This window comes from Larimichthys crocea, unplaced genomic scaffold (genome assembly GCF_000972845.2).
Source record: "Larimichthys crocea isolate SSNF unplaced genomic scaffold, L_crocea_2.0 scaffold377, whole genome shotgun sequence".
Taxonomy (NCBI): domain Eukaryota; kingdom Metazoa; phylum Chordata; class Actinopteri; family Sciaenidae; genus Larimichthys; species Larimichthys crocea.
This window is the reverse complement of record NW_020854952.1, coordinates 77,390-94,611: the sequence shown is the minus strand read 5'-3', so window position 1 is coordinate 94,611 and position 17,222 is coordinate 77,390. Positions and strand designations below refer to the sequence as shown.

The 17,222-nt window shown below is 41.5% G+C and overlaps 1 protein-coding gene across 1 annotated transcript in view; it reads left to right on the top strand.

Moving 5' to 3' along the window:
- Positions 1–1,560: 1,560 nt before the first annotated feature.
- LOC104939874 (aldehyde dehydrogenase 2 family member) overlaps positions 1,561–17,222 on the top strand; it is a 63,193-nt gene continuing 47,531 nt past the window's right edge. The window contains exons 1-5 of the mRNA XM_027276417.1: positions 1,561–1,806; positions 3,698–3,802; positions 15,257–15,397; positions 15,971–16,050; positions 16,306–16,417. Coding sequence (XP_027132218.1) covers positions 1,690–1,806; positions 3,698–3,802; positions 15,257–15,397; positions 15,971–16,050; positions 16,306–16,417 — 555 coding nt within the window. The 5' untranslated portion in view covers positions 1,561–1,689. The remainder of the gene's footprint in view (positions 1,807–3,697; positions 3,803–15,256; positions 15,398–15,970; positions 16,051–16,305; positions 16,418–17,222) is intronic.

Below are 17,222 nucleotides of genomic sequence, written 5' to 3'. Positions count from 1 at the left end.
GTTCACTAGCAGTGGTCTGGAGATGTAGTAGCTCTTTAGCTTCCTTAGGAAAAAGAGACGCTGTTAAGCCTTTCTGACTGCTGAGGCAATGTGACTGCCCCAGGACAGGTCCTCCGCCATGGTCACCTCCAGGAATTTATAACTGCTGACCCTCTCCACCACCTCTGAACCAATGGAGAGGGGTCTGTGGTTTATGGGACGGTTTCTGCGGAAGTCCACTATCATTTCTTTTGTCTTTTTGATGTTCAGGGTCAGGTCGTTGCTGTCGCACCATGACGCGAGATGTTGCACCTCTGTCCTGTAGTCCCTCTCATCATCGCCTGTAATAAGTCCTAGGACAGTGGTGTCGTCAGCGAACTTGACGATGAGGTTTGAGGGGGAAGAGGCAGAGCAGTCATGGGAGAAGAGGGTGTAGAGTAGAGGGCTAAGCACACACCCCTGGGGGGCGCCGGTGTTGATGCAGAGAGTGGAGGAGATGTTGTTGCCTACTCTGACCCTCTGTGTGCGATTCGTGAGGAAGTCCACAGTCCAGTTGCACAGGGTGGCGTTGAGTCCTAGTTGGTGGAGTTTGGGGCGGAGTCTGTAAGGCCGGATGGTGTTAAACGCTGAGCTGTAGTCCACAAAGAGGAGACGCGCATAGGTGTTCTTGTGCTCCAGATGCTCCAGAAGTGTGTGGAGCACAATGGCGACGGCATCCTCTGTGGAGCGGTTTTCCCTGTAGGCGAACTGATATGGGTCGTGAGATGGCGGTATGGCAGCTTTGATGTGTTTTATGACCAGTCTCTCCAAGCATTTAGCACGGATAGGGGTGAGTGCCACGGGCCTGTAGTCATTGAGACCTGTGACATGGGACTGTTTGGGAAGGGGGACTATTATGGCGGCTTTGAAGCAGACTGGGAAACATGAGGTAAATATCACATACATAAGGCGAAGTTCAGTCACTCAAACCGGTTTTCTAGCATTCCATTCTAGAATCTGACTACACTTACACTATATACATATATATATATATAGATATATATATATATATATATATATATATATATATAATATATACATACACACACACACACCCACACACACACACACACACACATTCATACATATATAATATATATATAAATGAAGAAAACCCTCATGTCATCTACATTTCAGGATCTGGTTATTACAGTCACAGATTAAATGTTAAATATAAATATTTTAATATTTATCATCACAGTAACAGTGTTACACACATTAGTAGCTGTAGGCGTGGTGCTTACATAAGGAGTAAACATTTATAATCATCACTTTAAAAGTTACATACGTTGTTTTCGGTGCCTATTTGTTTCCAAGATATATTAGTGTGTGTGTGAATGGGTGTATAAGAGGCATTAACTTAAATCACTTTGTAGAAAGGCGCTTTATGAAGTTCAGTCCATTTCCTTTTATTAGTTTACGGGCAGATCTGCCACATCCAATATGGCGGACAGGTTAACGTATCGCAGCATCGGACCAACCTGCTCAATGAGGCGTCTATGTATATATGTCTATGCTCGTATGGTACCCACTGTCTCTGTCACTTCTGCGCAGGCCTGGGTCATCTCGAACGACGCAGGACCTGACGTCATGACGTTACGTTTTCCGGTTAGGCTGATAGTAGTTACAAGCAGTTGTTAGTTCGGAGTTTCGCGTCCGGGACGAAGCACCATGATCCGTACCGTGTTTTTTCGGGCACGTCCCACACTGAGCCGACTGACCGCGTGTCACTACTCGGCGGCTGCTATCCCAGCACCCAGCACACAACCCGACGTCCACTTTAACAAGGTAGCGTTAACGTTAGCCCGCGTGTTAACAAGTTGGACTTTAGCCAACTGCGCAACAGTGTGTGTTGGTGTAATTGCAATTAAAGGATTTACTATGTAAATGCACTAATGATGAGTTAATTTGAATTAACATTAATATTAATGTTAAAATTTCTTCAAGTGACGAAAAACATGCGAGATAAGAGCTGAGTTCCATGTGCTAGATATTGATCTTTCTCGTCTTTCTGGTCAGGTGAGGTGAGATTATATAAGGTGAAATACACAGCCACGCACGTCATCTTGAGATGGCTACAGACAGCTACTGTGACTCTTATGATGCCAAATCCAGGCCAAACGTTTTGCTCATTTGAAACAAAGTTAACTTATGAGCTTGACCTTTTGGAATACAACAATGTAGTCATTGTTGAATGCTGATTATGCTATATGAGTGTTGTGTGAGCTTGCGGTAAAGTGCATAGTTGGCTTTAATATGTAAGCAGCTGAAAGACAGCTAAATTATTGAAAATGTAGACTCTAATTAGTATGACTGGGATTAAAAAGTTGAATAAATCTCAATGCATGTGCAATGTGCAAAACGGGAAACATAAGAAGATATATATACTGAGGCTTGAAAACAAGACAATGTCTAAGGTCTGTGTGTGTGTCTAACCATAGACAGTATAAACTTGAATTTAGTCTCTGTGATGTCACCCACAAGTTTCTGAGAGCCATTGGGTGGGCTGAATGATGCTTGGGTGCTTAAACAAGCCATCTGTAACAGCACCTACCTGTCAAACAAAGTGTCCAGGCTCTTAATTATTCATCATTCTAAGCCATAATATCATTTGAACAGGTGAGTTTTATAAAGATTAGCCCTCAGAACAGTTGTAAACCAATCAAACCAATAAAAAAACAGAAGTCAAAACGGAAAACCCCCACTGGAAGACGTCCACGGGAAGACGGGAAGAAAAACCTTGTTTACCATGGAGCATAACATGGAATGACACTTTGAATATATTGAATGAAACTTTGAATATATTGAATGAAGTCTCAATATATTGAATGAAACCTTGAATATATTGAATGAAGTCTGAATATATAGAATGAAACTTTGAATATATGGAATGAACGATTGAATCCACTGTGTGAGTAACATGCTCAAAGCTGACCCTGCATGGGTCTATGAATGTGGATGATTCTTATTGCATTTAAACAATATATGAAAAGCTTCTCTTTCAGTTCATGAAATCCCTGTAGCTGCAGCAGCTTCTCCAGTCCCGGAGAAGTGCCGCGTCAGAGAGCAGTGCCATTACGCACGGCCATTCACTGTGTTTTACCTTCATTAAATCACCTGAAAACTATATCAAGCTAACCATACAGTGTCTTGGGCCCTTTCTTGTGTACGGGTGGAGATTGTACACTGGGTGTTGTGGGGCACTCCTGTGACGTTGAAGGCATGCTGAGGTTGGCCTGATAAACAGCTGCCTGGCCTGTTTTATGTCTGCCACGATTAAAAAGGGAGCGAACTTCCTTGTCAGGAAAACGGTATTAATGATGTCCTCATAGTTTAATATTGCTGCAACGAGATTGTGAGCGGACTGACTCGTTGTCAATCACTTTTAGCTATAGCATCCACACGTTACACAAATGCCGTGAAGTCTGACGTCAATACACGTCAAGTTTCATTCAATATATTCAAAGTTTCATTCCATATATTCAGACTTCATTCAATTTATTCAGACTTCATTCAATATATTCAAAGTTTCATTCAGTATATCAAGGTTCACTCCATGTATGTATGTATGTGTGTGTGTATGTATGTATGTATGTATGTATGTATGTATGTAAATGAAATGTTTGTTTTGTTACAAATTCAACCCTTGTAATGATAATGATGCATTTTATTGTTTCAGCTGTTCATCAACAACCAGTGGCAGGATGCACAGAGTGGAAAAACTTTCCCTACCATCAACCCAGCAACCGGTGAAGTGATCTGTCAAGTTGCTGAGGCCAATGAGGTAAACAAATTCTAACTGGAAAGTAACTTTAAGGTAAAATGGGCATTGAACTGGGCAGGTCCCACTGAGGTCTAAACTAAATTAAGTTGAATGTTTTTTTCTGCTACAACATGTAAATCTGCTCTGTAAACCTCATGTCATGAGATTTTTTACATACATTTTACTCTTTTGTGATGTCAGTGCATTAACCAGTCAAAGTACTGTCTTTGCCTACGTATATGGAGAACATCCTCTCATACAGCTAGATCATTTTGTTTTCTTATTTCAGCTGCACTTACAAGCCACCTGTATGTGCCGCTTTCTGTAATAGATTATAAACCTTGCCACATACTTCATCTCACACATCTCAATATCCATTCCCTGGATGTAGAGAGGAATCTTCCTCCTGAAGTCGATCATCGTCTCCTTCGCCTTGCTGATGTTGATGTGAAGGCTGTTGAGATCGCACCCATCGATGAAGTCTGTGACAACACCCCTATACTCCTGCTAATTTACTTCTGATACATGTCCAGCAATGGCTGTATCATCAGAGAACTTCTGGATGTGGCAGCTGCACCCCAATGCCTACTTTTTAGGTGAATTGTAGGGGGTCCAGATTTTGGATCACCAGAGCTTCAAGATGATCCAGGATGATTCTCTCCATGGTCTTTAAAGTCAAGTAGGAAGTCAGTGCGACAAGTCTGAAGTGGTTGGGTTCTTTTGGGTGTGTAGTTTCTGGTACTGGAACCAAACATGGGGTTTTCCACAGGTCTGAGGCTCATGTGCAAAACAACCTCAGAGAGTTGATCTGCACAGTCTTTTCACAGTCTGGAGCCATCTTGGCCCTACATGTCTTGAATCTTTCTTAACTGCTTCCTCACCTGGTCAGTTGTTATAACGAGACTTATCATGGCGGCTACGTTAATACTTCCAGGTCATTTCACTCAGTTAAGAAGGTTCCTAAGCAAATTTAACTATTTGACTGGACCCATCGTCTCAACCAGACTCTTTATGGCCATAAAGAGTCTGGTTGAGACGATGGGTCCAGTCGAATAGTGATAATAAGAGCTGTTAGAATTCTCTAACTGTTAAGAAAAGGAGCTTCAATGCTTCCTTTATTATCTCCTTTAGCATAGGATACACCGGACCATACTTTACGAAAGGGAAGGAGGTAATGCTGCCCCACAATTCCTTGTGGCAGCCACAAAAAATCGGCACACTGTTCGGTCATTCACAACCAGAAAACAATGTATTTTCATTGTGATGGAGCCTGCAGCAGAGATAGCAGCAGAGATATGAACACGTGATGTTGACGTTGACGTGATGTAAAAACTTTGATCATCAAGTGTGTTCTGTTGTTGACTGTGATGCTGCGATCACGCACAGACTAAAAACTGTTTGTAACTGTGACATCCAGCGTTCTGCAGATCATCATAAAGTTACTGTTGATTATTGAGTGTGCCTGAAAGAGCAAGAACCTCTCGGGCTTATTGGTGTGGGTGCCCACTGTTATCCAAATCTTTATTATTGAGTGTGCGTGCAAGGCGCACACTATATGTTATCCACCATGCAAAAAATGAATGGGTGTGTATTGTGAGAACTTTCGAGAGCTAGTGCGTGATGTCATCACTAGAGTGGAGAGAAAAAGTCGTCAAAAAATAAATTTGTAAACTGCGATTGTGGCCACAAATGTGAAGCTACAGAAATCATTTATACCCTCAAAACGTAGGAAAATTCAAAGCGGTATCAAGACTACATTTTAATGTCGGCCATTTTATCCTTGTCTCTCGCAGACACAAACACAGACACATAGATAGAGAGACAGACAGACATACCACACACAGACAGACAGACAGGGCAGACACACACACACACAGACAGGACAAGCACACATGCACGCACACACACACACCCACACAGGACAAGTCTTTCAAAATAAGAGTCCCTTCAAAATAAGAGCCCATAAAAAAGTGCCTACGACACTTGTCAACTACTCACAGAGCTAGCAAGCTCTGGGAGTAGTTGACAAGTGCCGATGAATGCTGCCCACAGTGGTGAGAGGACCCCAACAAATTATATATCAAAACGTGTGTCTTGATCCCGAATCCCGTGCTATTACTTTTCTATGGGATTCGTGAGTTTTTCGCGAATTTATTCGCAAAAAACTGCAAAAAATTTCCCATAGGGAATGAATGGGGAGGCCCGAAAAATAATACATTTCAACAGACATTTTCAACAATGAACTGCTCTTGCATACTTTCACAGAGAAACTTCATTTAAACTTTAAAACGTAGGTATGCTTGCTTTCTCGTTACCGTTTTTAAACTATCGAGGCTTAAAGTTGAGCAGGTTTTTAGTCATATTTCTGGGTTTATAATGGGTGTGTATGTGGCGGAATGTTTGTGCTACAGTGGATGACATCATCAGCTAGAGTGAGGAGCAGGGAGAAAAATCTGTGAAAAAATAAAACGTATTTGACTACCGTGGCCTCAAATGCACCACTACAGACATGATTTATACATAGAAACGTGTCGTCTCACTCACATTCGCCTGCTAAAACTGTCAGATATATCGTTTTGGCGAGAAACGCAAAGATGCGGCAGCAACTCCCATCCTCAGCCTCATACACTGCCATGTTAAAATGGCGGGAAATTTTCTGGAGGAAAGCAGAAGTAACCTTTCTCTGAATTGCTCTCAAGGACACATTTCTTCACTTTATCGACACAAAACAAATATGTAGACGTCAGGAAGGGCACAGGATGCTCCCAGTCATTTCGGTTCAATGATTGGAAATACGGTTTGGCCAGATATCCCTCCTCTTCGAGGGGTTGTCTCAGCATTTTCTCTCTCTCTCTGTCCGGATTTCCAACTGACGTTCCAACTGACAACAGATGCAGTAACTGCTCTTAGAGCAGGCAGGCAGAAGCCCAGTGGCAGCCATTTTAGCAGTTATTGGCTTAATTTGAACTTATCTGTGTAAAATGGCAGACAGAGACCGCAGAGCAGCTAGCGTGTTAGCGCTACCTACTACATGCTAATTCCAACATGTTAATGCTAATTATTAGCCGTCTGTGTTAGCAATGAGCATGAGCCACTAAAAATTAAATACATGATCATTGCTAACATGTTAATGTTAACCTGGTAATGCTAATTAGCATTAGCCTCTAGGAATTAAATACATGTTACTTGTTAACATGTTAATGCTGACATTTTAATGTTAATTGCTAGCACGTCAGTGTCACTAAGAATACATGCTAATGTAAACATGCCCATGTTAACGTGCTAATGTTAATTGCTAGCGCATTTTCTGTGTAAAATGACAGACGAAGACAGCAGAGCAGCTAGTGTGTTAACATTTAACATTAGCCACTACATATTAAATACATGCCCATGCTAATCTGCTAATTGTAACCTGCTAATGCTTATTAATTAATATTAGCCACTAAGAATTAAATACATTGCTAACATGTAATGCTAACATGTTAATGTTAATTGCTAGCACGTCAGTGCTAGCCACTTATTTTCAGTAACTAAGAATACATGCTAATGTTAACATGGTAATGCTAACATGCTAATGTTAACTGCTAGCACGCCAGTGCTAGCCCATAATTTTTAGTCACTAAGAATACATACTAATGTTAACATGGTAATATTAATTGTTAGCGCGTCAGAGACAGCAGAGCAGCTTGCGCGTTAGCACTAGCTCTAAAGACATGCTAACTCCTAACATTAGACGCCAACGTTAAAATTACTGCAAATGGTAATTGCTAGCATGTCAACACTAGCAATTAACATTAGCTACTAATAGCCAAATACATGCTACTTGCTAATATGCTAATGTTAACATGCTAGTGGTAATTAACATTAGCCACTAAGAATTAAATACATGCTCATGTTAACATGCTAAAGTTAACGTGCTAATGATAATTGCTAGCGCGTTGTCTGTCTAAAATAACAGACAATGACAGCAGAGCAGCTAGCGCGTTAACAATTAGCATCAGCCATTAAGTATTAAATACATGCTATTGTTAACATGCTAATGCTAACATGTTAATGCTAACCTGGTAATGGTAACCTGCTAATGTTTATTGATTACTATTAGCCACTAAGAATTAAATACATGCTCATTGCGTTAGCGCTAGCTGTAAAGACATGTTAACTGGTAACATTAGCGGCCAATGTTGAAATTAATGCAAATGTTAACATACTAATTAACATTAGCCACTAAAAATTAAAGACATGGTAATTGTTAACACGCTAATGTTAATTCCTAGTGCGGAAGCGCTAGCTGCTCCTGTGTCTAAATAAACATGTTAAAAATGACTATTTGAGGTGTGCTTTTTGAATACAGACCCCCGGCAACAACCCACTCGTCACTCTAAAAATTTGCCTACGACACTCGTCAACTACTCACAGAGCTAGCAAGCTCGGCACTCGTCAACTATTGTTCTTCTGCATGTTTCATGGCATTATTATTCATTTTCCGCCCTTTTTCGAACATTAATGCGGCCCGCAGCGGTGAGAGGACCCCAACATATTATATATCTTGATCCCGAATCGAGTGCTATTACTTTTCTAAGAGATTCACGAGTTTTGCGCGAATTTATTCGCGAAAAATTTCCCATAGGGAATGAATGGGGAGGCCCGTAACATATTTTCACTTTCGGTTATCGGTGTTGTTGACATGGTGCTCTCTGCTCTGCTCACCTGAACAGATTTTTGTATATTTCTCACATCAGCGACTATCTACTTATCTCTGCACTATCCTTTGACTTGTTCTGTCTGTGCACGAACAGGTCTCTTAACTCTAGTAACCACTATCTGCTAGTGTCACCAGTTTCTGTTAGCCACACTAACTAGCCTAGCTATAACAATGGCGTCTTTCTGCTCTCCTCCTCTCTCCTCTCCTCCTCTCTCCTGTCCCGTGTGCCACATGTTCAGTTACTCCTCGTCCTCCTTTAGTGATAACGGTACTTGTAATAAATGTAGTTTATTTGTAGCTTTGGAGGCGAGGGTCAGTGACTTAGAGGCACGGTACCGCACCACCGAAGAGTCAGTAGCTCAGATAGTTAGCCAGTCCCCTGTAGCTGGTGCGGTACAGCCACAGGTAGCTTCAGTTAGCCGTCCCCTGGTAGTTCCCGAGCAGCCGGGAGGCTGGGTGACTGTCCGAAGGAGGCATAGCCCCAAACTGAAGCCTACGGTACACCACCAACCGCTCCACGTATCTAACAGATTTTCCCCGCTCAGCGACACACCCGCTGAGAAACCAACTCTGGTCATTGGCAGCTCCATAGTCCGAAACGTGAAGTTAGCTACACCGGGGGCCATAGTTAAATGCATCCCGGGGGCCAGAGCGGGCGACATCGAATCTTTTTTTAAACTGCTGGCTAAAGATAAGCGTAAATACAATAAGATTGTTATTCACGTCGGCGGTAATGACACCCGGTTACGCCAATCGGAGGTCAATAAATTTAATGTTTCATCGGTGTGTGAATACGCCAAAACGATGTCGGACTCCGTAGTTTTCTCTGGTCCCCTCCCCAATGTGACCAGTGATGACATGTTTAGCCGCATGTCGTCATTTCACCGCTGGCTGTCGAGGTGGTGTCCAGCAAACGATGTGGGCTTCATAGACAATTAGACACCTTTCTGGGGAAAACCTGGTCTGATTAGGAGAGACGGCATCCATCCCACTTTGGACGGAGCAGCTCTCATATCTAGAAATATGGCCAAGTTTATTAGCTGACCAAAACCATGTCGACAACCCAGAGTTGAGACCAGGAAGCAGAGCTGCCGTCTTGCACGCTTCTCTGTGCCTCCATTAGAGCAGCTGCCCACCCAGTCCTTTAGTATAGAGACTGTGTCTGTCCCCCGTCCACCGACATTATTTAAAGATAAAACAAACAGAAGAGGAGTTCATCATAAAAACTTAATAAAAATTAAATCAACATCTCCAACAGTCCAAAATAAGAGAATTAAATGTGGACTCCTGAATATCAGGTCTTTGTCATCTAAAGCTGTCTTAGTCAATGAATTAATATCTGATTATGATATTGATTTGTTCTGTCTCACTGAAACCTGGCTGCAGGAGGATGAATATGTTAGCTTAAATGAATCCACTCCTCCGAGTCATTATAATACTGTTCCTCGAAGTACTGGTCGAGGTGGTGGAGTTGGAGCTATATTTGACTCAAGTCTATTAATAAATCCTAAACCTAAACTAAATTATAATTCATTTGAAAGTCTTGTTCTTAGCCTTACTCACCCAACCTGGAAAACATCCCAGCCAATTTTATTTGTTACAGTATATCGAGCTCCTGGTCCTTATTCTGAATTTCTATCAGAATTTGCAGAATTTGCATCAGGCTTGATCCTTAAAACAGATAAAGTAATTATTGTAGGTGATTTTAACATTCATGTGGACAATCACAATGATATTCTTAGTACTGCGTTTATCTCTTTATTAGACTCAATTGGCTTTTGTCAAAGTGTAAATAAACCTCATTGTCTGAACCACACTCTTTATCTTGTTCTTTCATATGGCATTGAAACCTTTGAGTTCATACTCCCGGACTATAAGCCTTTGTGTAGAAACTTCTACAGCAGATGTTTATCTGATAGTGCTGTAGCCAAATTTAAGGAAGTGATTCCTTCAGCATTAAATTCAATGCCATGTCGAACTGTAACAGAGGACTTGTCTACTTCCTTTAGCCCCTCACAAATAGACCATCTTGTTGACAGTATTACAGGCTCATTACGGACAACTCTAGACTCTATTGCACCTCTGAAAAAGAAGACAATTAAACAAAGAAGGCTAGCACCATGGTATAGCCAGCAGACTCGTAAATTAAAGCAAGAGGCACGTAAATCTGAACGCAAATGGCGTGCCACTAAACTGGAAGAATCTCATCTAGTCTGGCAAGATAATCTCAAAACATACAGGAAGGCTCTCCGTAATGCCAGAGCAGCCTACTACTCTTCATTAATTGAGGAGAATAAGAACAACCCCAGGTTTCTCTTCAGCACTGTAGCCAGGCTAACAGAGAATCACAGCTCTACTGAACCACCTATTCCCTTAGGTTTAAGTAGCAATGACTTCATGAGCTTCTTTAATAATAAGATTATAACTATTAGAGACAAAATCCATCACCTCTTGCCCTCAACAGGCATTGATCTTCATTCTGATACAGCAAGCTTGGACACAGCTGTAAAACCTGATATGTATTTAGACAGTTTTTCTCTCATTGACCTTCATCAAATAACTTTAATCATTTCTGCAGCTAAGCCATCAACCTGTCTCTTAGACCCCATCCCAACCAGGCTGCTCAAGGATGTTTTACCTCTAGTTAGTCATTCTTTATTGGATACGATTAATCTGTCTTTATTATCAGGATATGTACCACAGTCCTTTAAGGTAGCTGTAATTAAACCTCTTCTTAAAAAGCCCACTCTAGACCCAGAGGTAATTAGCCAACCAGACCGATACAAACCTTCCCTTTCTGTCTAAGATACTTGACAAAGCTGTAGCTAATCAGCTGTGTGACTTTCTCCATAACAATAGTCTATTTGAGGATTTTCAGTCAGGATTTAGAGTGCATCATAGCACAGAGACCGCATTAGTCAAAGTTACAAATGACCTCCTAATGGCATCAGACAAAGGACTCATCTCTGTACTTGTCTTGTTAGATCTGTGGCTGCATTTGACACCAACCATCAAATTCTTTTACAGAGACTGGAACATCAAATTGGCATCAAAGGAACCGCCCTAAGCTGGTTTAAATCGTATTTCTTAGATCGATCTCAGTTTGTTCACGTCAATGATGAATCCTCCATGCATACCAAAGTTTGGTAAGTTTGATGCAACCAATCAGTTAACTAAACTCCAGGCATGCCTTAAGGATATAAAAAAACTGGATGACCTACAATTTTTTGATGTTAAATTCAGACAAAACTGAAGTTCTTGTAATTGGACCCAAACACCTCAGAACTCTCTTCTAGAGACTTAGTTACTTTAGATGGGATCACCCTGGCCTTCAGCTCCACTTGTAAGAATCTTGGTGTGTTTTGATCAGGATTTGTCCTTTAATGTCCATATAAAACAAATTTATTTCGAGGACTGCATTCTTCCACTTACGTAACATCGCTAAAATCAGACACATTGTCTCTCAAGCGGACGCAGAAAAACTAGTCCACGCATTTGTTACTTCAAGGCTGGACTATTGTAACTCTTTGTTATCAGGCTGCTCTAATAAGTCTCTTAGACTTGCAGTAATTCAGAATGCTGCTGCACGTGTTTCGGACAGGAACAAGATCAGAGATCACATCTCTCCCATTTTGGCTTCCTTGCATTGGCTACCTAGAATAGAATTTAAAATTCTTCTCCTTACTTACAAAGCTCTTCAGGCAGGCACCATCATATCTAAAAGAGCTCATAATACCTTACTACCCCTCTAGAACACTGCACTCTCAGGACGCTGGGTTCCTTGTGGTTCCTATAGTGTCCAAAAGTAGATTGGGAGCCAGAGCTTTCAGCTATCAGGCCCCTCTTCTGTGGAACAAACTACCATTCTGGGTTGGGGAGGCAGACACGGTCAACACCTTTAAGAATAGACTTAAGACTTTCCTTTTTGATAAAGCCTATAGTTAGGGCTGGCTCAGGTCATCCCTTAGTTATGCTGCCATAGGATTAGACTGCCGGGGGAAAACCAACACAAAAACCCCCTTCCCCCCCTCCTCTCTCTTTCTCTTATTTCTTCTGTCTCTCTCTCTCTCTCTCTCTCTCTCTCTCTCTCTCTCTCTCTCTCTCTCTCTCTTTCTCATTCATTGTGATTCATTGTCATTTTGTCAGTCATTGTAATTGTACAATATGTATGTGTTGATTTGTCCATCTGTCCGTCCTGGGAGAGGGATCCCTCCTCTGTGGCTCTTCCTGAGGTTTCTTCCACATTTTTTCCCTGTTAAAAGGGTTCCCTGTTTTGTGTGCAAGTTTTTCCTCACTCGAACCGAGGGTCTAAGGACAGAGGGTGTCACTCCCTGTACAGATTGTAAAGCCCTCTGAGGCAAATGTACTTTGTGACTTTGGGCTATACAAATAAAATTGATTTGATTTGAAAAAAAATACATTTCAACAGCCATTCCTGCTCAAAGTTGAGCAGGTTTTTAGTCAAATTTCTGGGTTTATAATGGGTGTGTATGTGGCGGAATGTTTGTGCTACAGTGGATGACATTATCAGTTAGAGTGAGGAGCAGGGAGAAAAATCTGTGAAAAATAAAACGTATTCGACTGCCGTGGCTGAAAAAGTACCACTACAGACACGATTTATATATAGAAACGTAGGAAAATTTGTTGTCTCACTCACATTCGCCTGCTAAAACTGACAGATATATCGTTTTGGCGGGAAACGCAAAGATGCAGCAGCAACCCCCCATCCACAGCCCATAGACTGCCATGTTAAAAAGGCAGGAAATTTTCTGGAGGAAAGCAGAAGTAACCTTTCTCTGAATTGCTCTCAAGGACACATTTCTTCACCAAAGGGCTCCCACACTATATTATATATATTATTGGCATGGGTGCCCAAAGGGCCACACCAACAGGCTTGGACCAGAGTTTTCTTTAATAACAAGTTTATGTTGGCATGTTGTTGTTGTGCGTGACAGAGTTGCAGATACGAGGGGCTGCAGCGCTGCCTCAGTGTTATCTTATCACAACTTTTATTTTTTCCATCAACCGATCCGCGGAACACTTGGTGCTGTGGGGGGCGATATGAACGGATTATGATGATCCTTTGAACCATTAGCCACATCCATGACTGTGCTCTGTCTCAGCTGATCAGTTGAGAGTGAGATCAGTTGATTAAATGAGTCAAGTCTGGTGTGCTGCTGTTTGGTTGGAAGGAAAACCTGCCGCCACACCGGCCCTTTGTGGAACAGTTTGGGCACCCCTGCTTTAGACAGTCTACGGTGAGAACGGAACATCACTGCTCCTCCCCGTGGACAAATGAGGCTTTGCAGCTGGTTTTCACCCAGGCTGCTTAGGGGCGTTTCCAGTTGGGCCCTCACTGACTACGTCATCGCGGGGAATTACATTACTGTCACGGACCTGCAAAGGACCTGTCAAGGACCAGCCAAGGACCAGTCACGGCCCCGTCACGGAAACACGGGAACTTTTGAGTTGCTACATCTGTACATCAGAAGTGCTCCAGTCGGTCTCAACTCGTGCTGGTGGATCGACTTTAAACCCCATGATAACACACAAACACTAGATGCCCAGAATTAGTCAAAGAGAATGTCTTTACTCATGGAGGTGTCATTGTCAACACATTCTAGTCTGGAGACACAGATGTCTGTTTACGCAGATTGGAACGTCAGCGGCCAGCTATTTATTATGTCTAGGAAGGCAGCAAGAGGCCTCCTCGACCCTGGCCACCACAGTGTTAAGATAGGCTGGCACCTAGTCAAAGCCAAACATCTAATACTGCTGAGGACCTCAAGGCCCACACGTGACCTGGTGTTACCTCATTCCTTTTTAGATCTCTCTATTTAGTTTAGTTGAAGGTGTTCCTCCAACTTTCTCCTATAGCTATCCTTGCCCTTCTTTATCTCCATTTTAAGCTCTTTCTCTACCCTTCTAGGCTCTTCTTTGTCCACAGAACTAAAAGTTGTTTTCTTTTCATTTATTTGGGTCTTTAGTTCACTGGTCACTCAGGGTTTGTTGTTAGAGAAACACCATATCGACTTTGTAGGCAGTGTTCTCTGTACAGAAATTGATGTAACCTCTGGTACAGCTGGTCAAGCTGTCAGTATTCTCCTCATGTGGTCTGCAGAGCACTTCCCAGCTTCCCAGAGCACTTGGTTTTAAAACTCAGTGCTTCACTGGCCTCACCTGACCATTTCTGCACATACCTTTTTGGTTGGCTGTTGTTGATTTACCACAGCTATCTAAAGCAGAAGCAGATGGACAAGCTTGTGATCTAAATGTCCAAGCAGGGGAGAGGTGAAGAACTGTATGCATCCTTTCCGCTTGCATACAGTAAATCCAGTTTTATTTTCTCTGGTGTGACATTTCACATATTGGGGGACGGTGGGCAGAGGGGAGGACAGGGAAGCATGACTAAAGTCTCCAGAAATGAAGAGGAGGGACTGTGCGTGCGATGTCTGCTGCTGTCACACTACATTGGAAGGAGCATACAGGCTACTGAAGCATCATCCGAGGGTGGGATGTAACAGTTATCGCAAAGACACGGGAAAACTCCCTTAGCAGGAAATATGGCTGAATGCCAACAGCCAACGTCCTTCTCAGCCATCAGCTGGAAAGCTAAGCTACTAAAATGTATGCCTTGCCTTGGAGCTTCAGAGCTAAGAGATATTGAAAGCACGACACAGAATTTGTGTGTTTACAAATTCCACATTTTTGCAGTGGTATTCCTTTTGAAAGTACAAACTCACCAAGTTAATCATGTTTTGTCATATGTCCAGGCAGATGTAGACAAGGCGGTAAGAGCAGCACGTAATGCCTTTAGGTTGGGGTCACCATGGCGACGGATGGATGCCTCTCATCGTGGCCTGCTGCTAAACCGATTGGCCAATACCATTGAGAGAGATTCTGCCTACCTTGCTGTGAGTCGTGGTTACATATCAAAACACTACCATACAGGCATGTGTGGAAAGACTGGGGCTGCTTTCATTTATTCTTATTTACATGAGCCTGCATGTTTTATTGTTTACATCAATGTTCAGATAAAACACCTAATATAAAACACAATTGAACCAGTTTTATCATGAAGCAAAAACAATACAGAATTTACAATACTGACTGTCTAGTATTTCAATTTCTGCTTATTCTTTCTTTTTGCACATCATTTAGAGAATAAGCCAAAAAGCAAAGATGAGTTAGTCAGTTACATGAGTAGAAATACTGCTTATAGGAATGTTACTTGAATTAAGAGACTTCTGGGAAGAACTATGAACTAGCGTTTAATAAAGTAGTACTATTGAACACTGAAGAGGCCTCTCTAACACATTTGTAGAATCACACACAATACACATCTCTTCTTTTTAAAAAGTCTCTTCTAATAATGATATTGTATATTTTTCGGTAATTTTTGGAAACTCATTAAATCAAAAATATTGCACAACTGGATTAGTGTTGTACTGTTCATACCATGTAAAATTGCTATTGTGTTTCTACAGGAACTGGAAACTCTTGACAATGGAAAGCCATACGCTGTTTCCTACACTGTAGATTTGCCCAATGTGGTGAAATGTTTCAGGTAACAAATGCACAACAAAGTGTTTTATGGCATTTTAAAACTTTAAAAACTTGTATGTATGCTTTCCCTACACTCCCTTGTTACTTTTTGTCTTCATCTAGCTGGATGGTACTGATATATCCAAGTCTTTAGTGTCTCATAGATAAGACATATACATCATGGATAGACATAAGTAAGATAAAGTAGCTCTGCTTTGAACTTTGTAAGCACAGATATCGTAGAAACACATGTCTAAACTAGCTGTGTTGTGTTTAGGTACTATGCAGGGTGGGCTGACAAATGGGAGGGAAAGACCATTCCCATTGATGGAGATTATTTCTGCTACACCAGACATGAACCCATCGGAGTCTGTGGACAGATAATACCGGTGAGGCAGGTGGTGGGTGGATGTGGGCAGAGAGAAAAAAGATCCTTAAATAAAGATAAATGTAAACTCACTGCATCTAAAGTTTAACAGAAATTTCTGGTGTAAAAAATCTGCAGATTATTCATTTTTTATACTAAACAGTGAGGGAAGGAGATATGAAGCAATTAGGTCCTGTAGTTGGATTTTGATAAATATCAGCTCTTTACAAAACATGTACACTATAACAGAAGAGTAGTTTACCTACTGCATATTCAAGCTGTTCAGCAGCTCTGCTCAAACAATTTTATTCATATAGCACCATATCATAACAAAAGTTATCTCATGATACTTTCCATACAGAGCAGGTCTAGACCGTATTTTTTATAATATTATTTACAGAGACCAACAGTTCCACCATGAGCATGCACTTGGCGACAGTGGTGGAGAAAAAAGCTTCCTTTTAACAGTATTGACCGTGTCTGCCTCTCCAACCCAGTTTCTTTCACAGAAGAGGAGCTTAATAGCTTAAAGCTTTGGCTCCCAGTCTACTTTTGGAGACTATAGGAACCACAAGGAACTGAAATTTGCGATGCTACTTGCACTTAAAAAATATTTAGGCCACTTATGCATTTCAATTACATTGGAAATTTCCATCAATTACTGAATTACTATCAATTAACTAGCAAATTTAATATGAAGCAAGTAATAAGATTTATGTCATAGTACTAATAAAGTCAAAATGACTGCGTTCATTTTGGCTGTTGGGTTTGGGCAAAAAAAATGTCTTTATTAATATTGAATGCATAAACCTGGTTACTACTACACT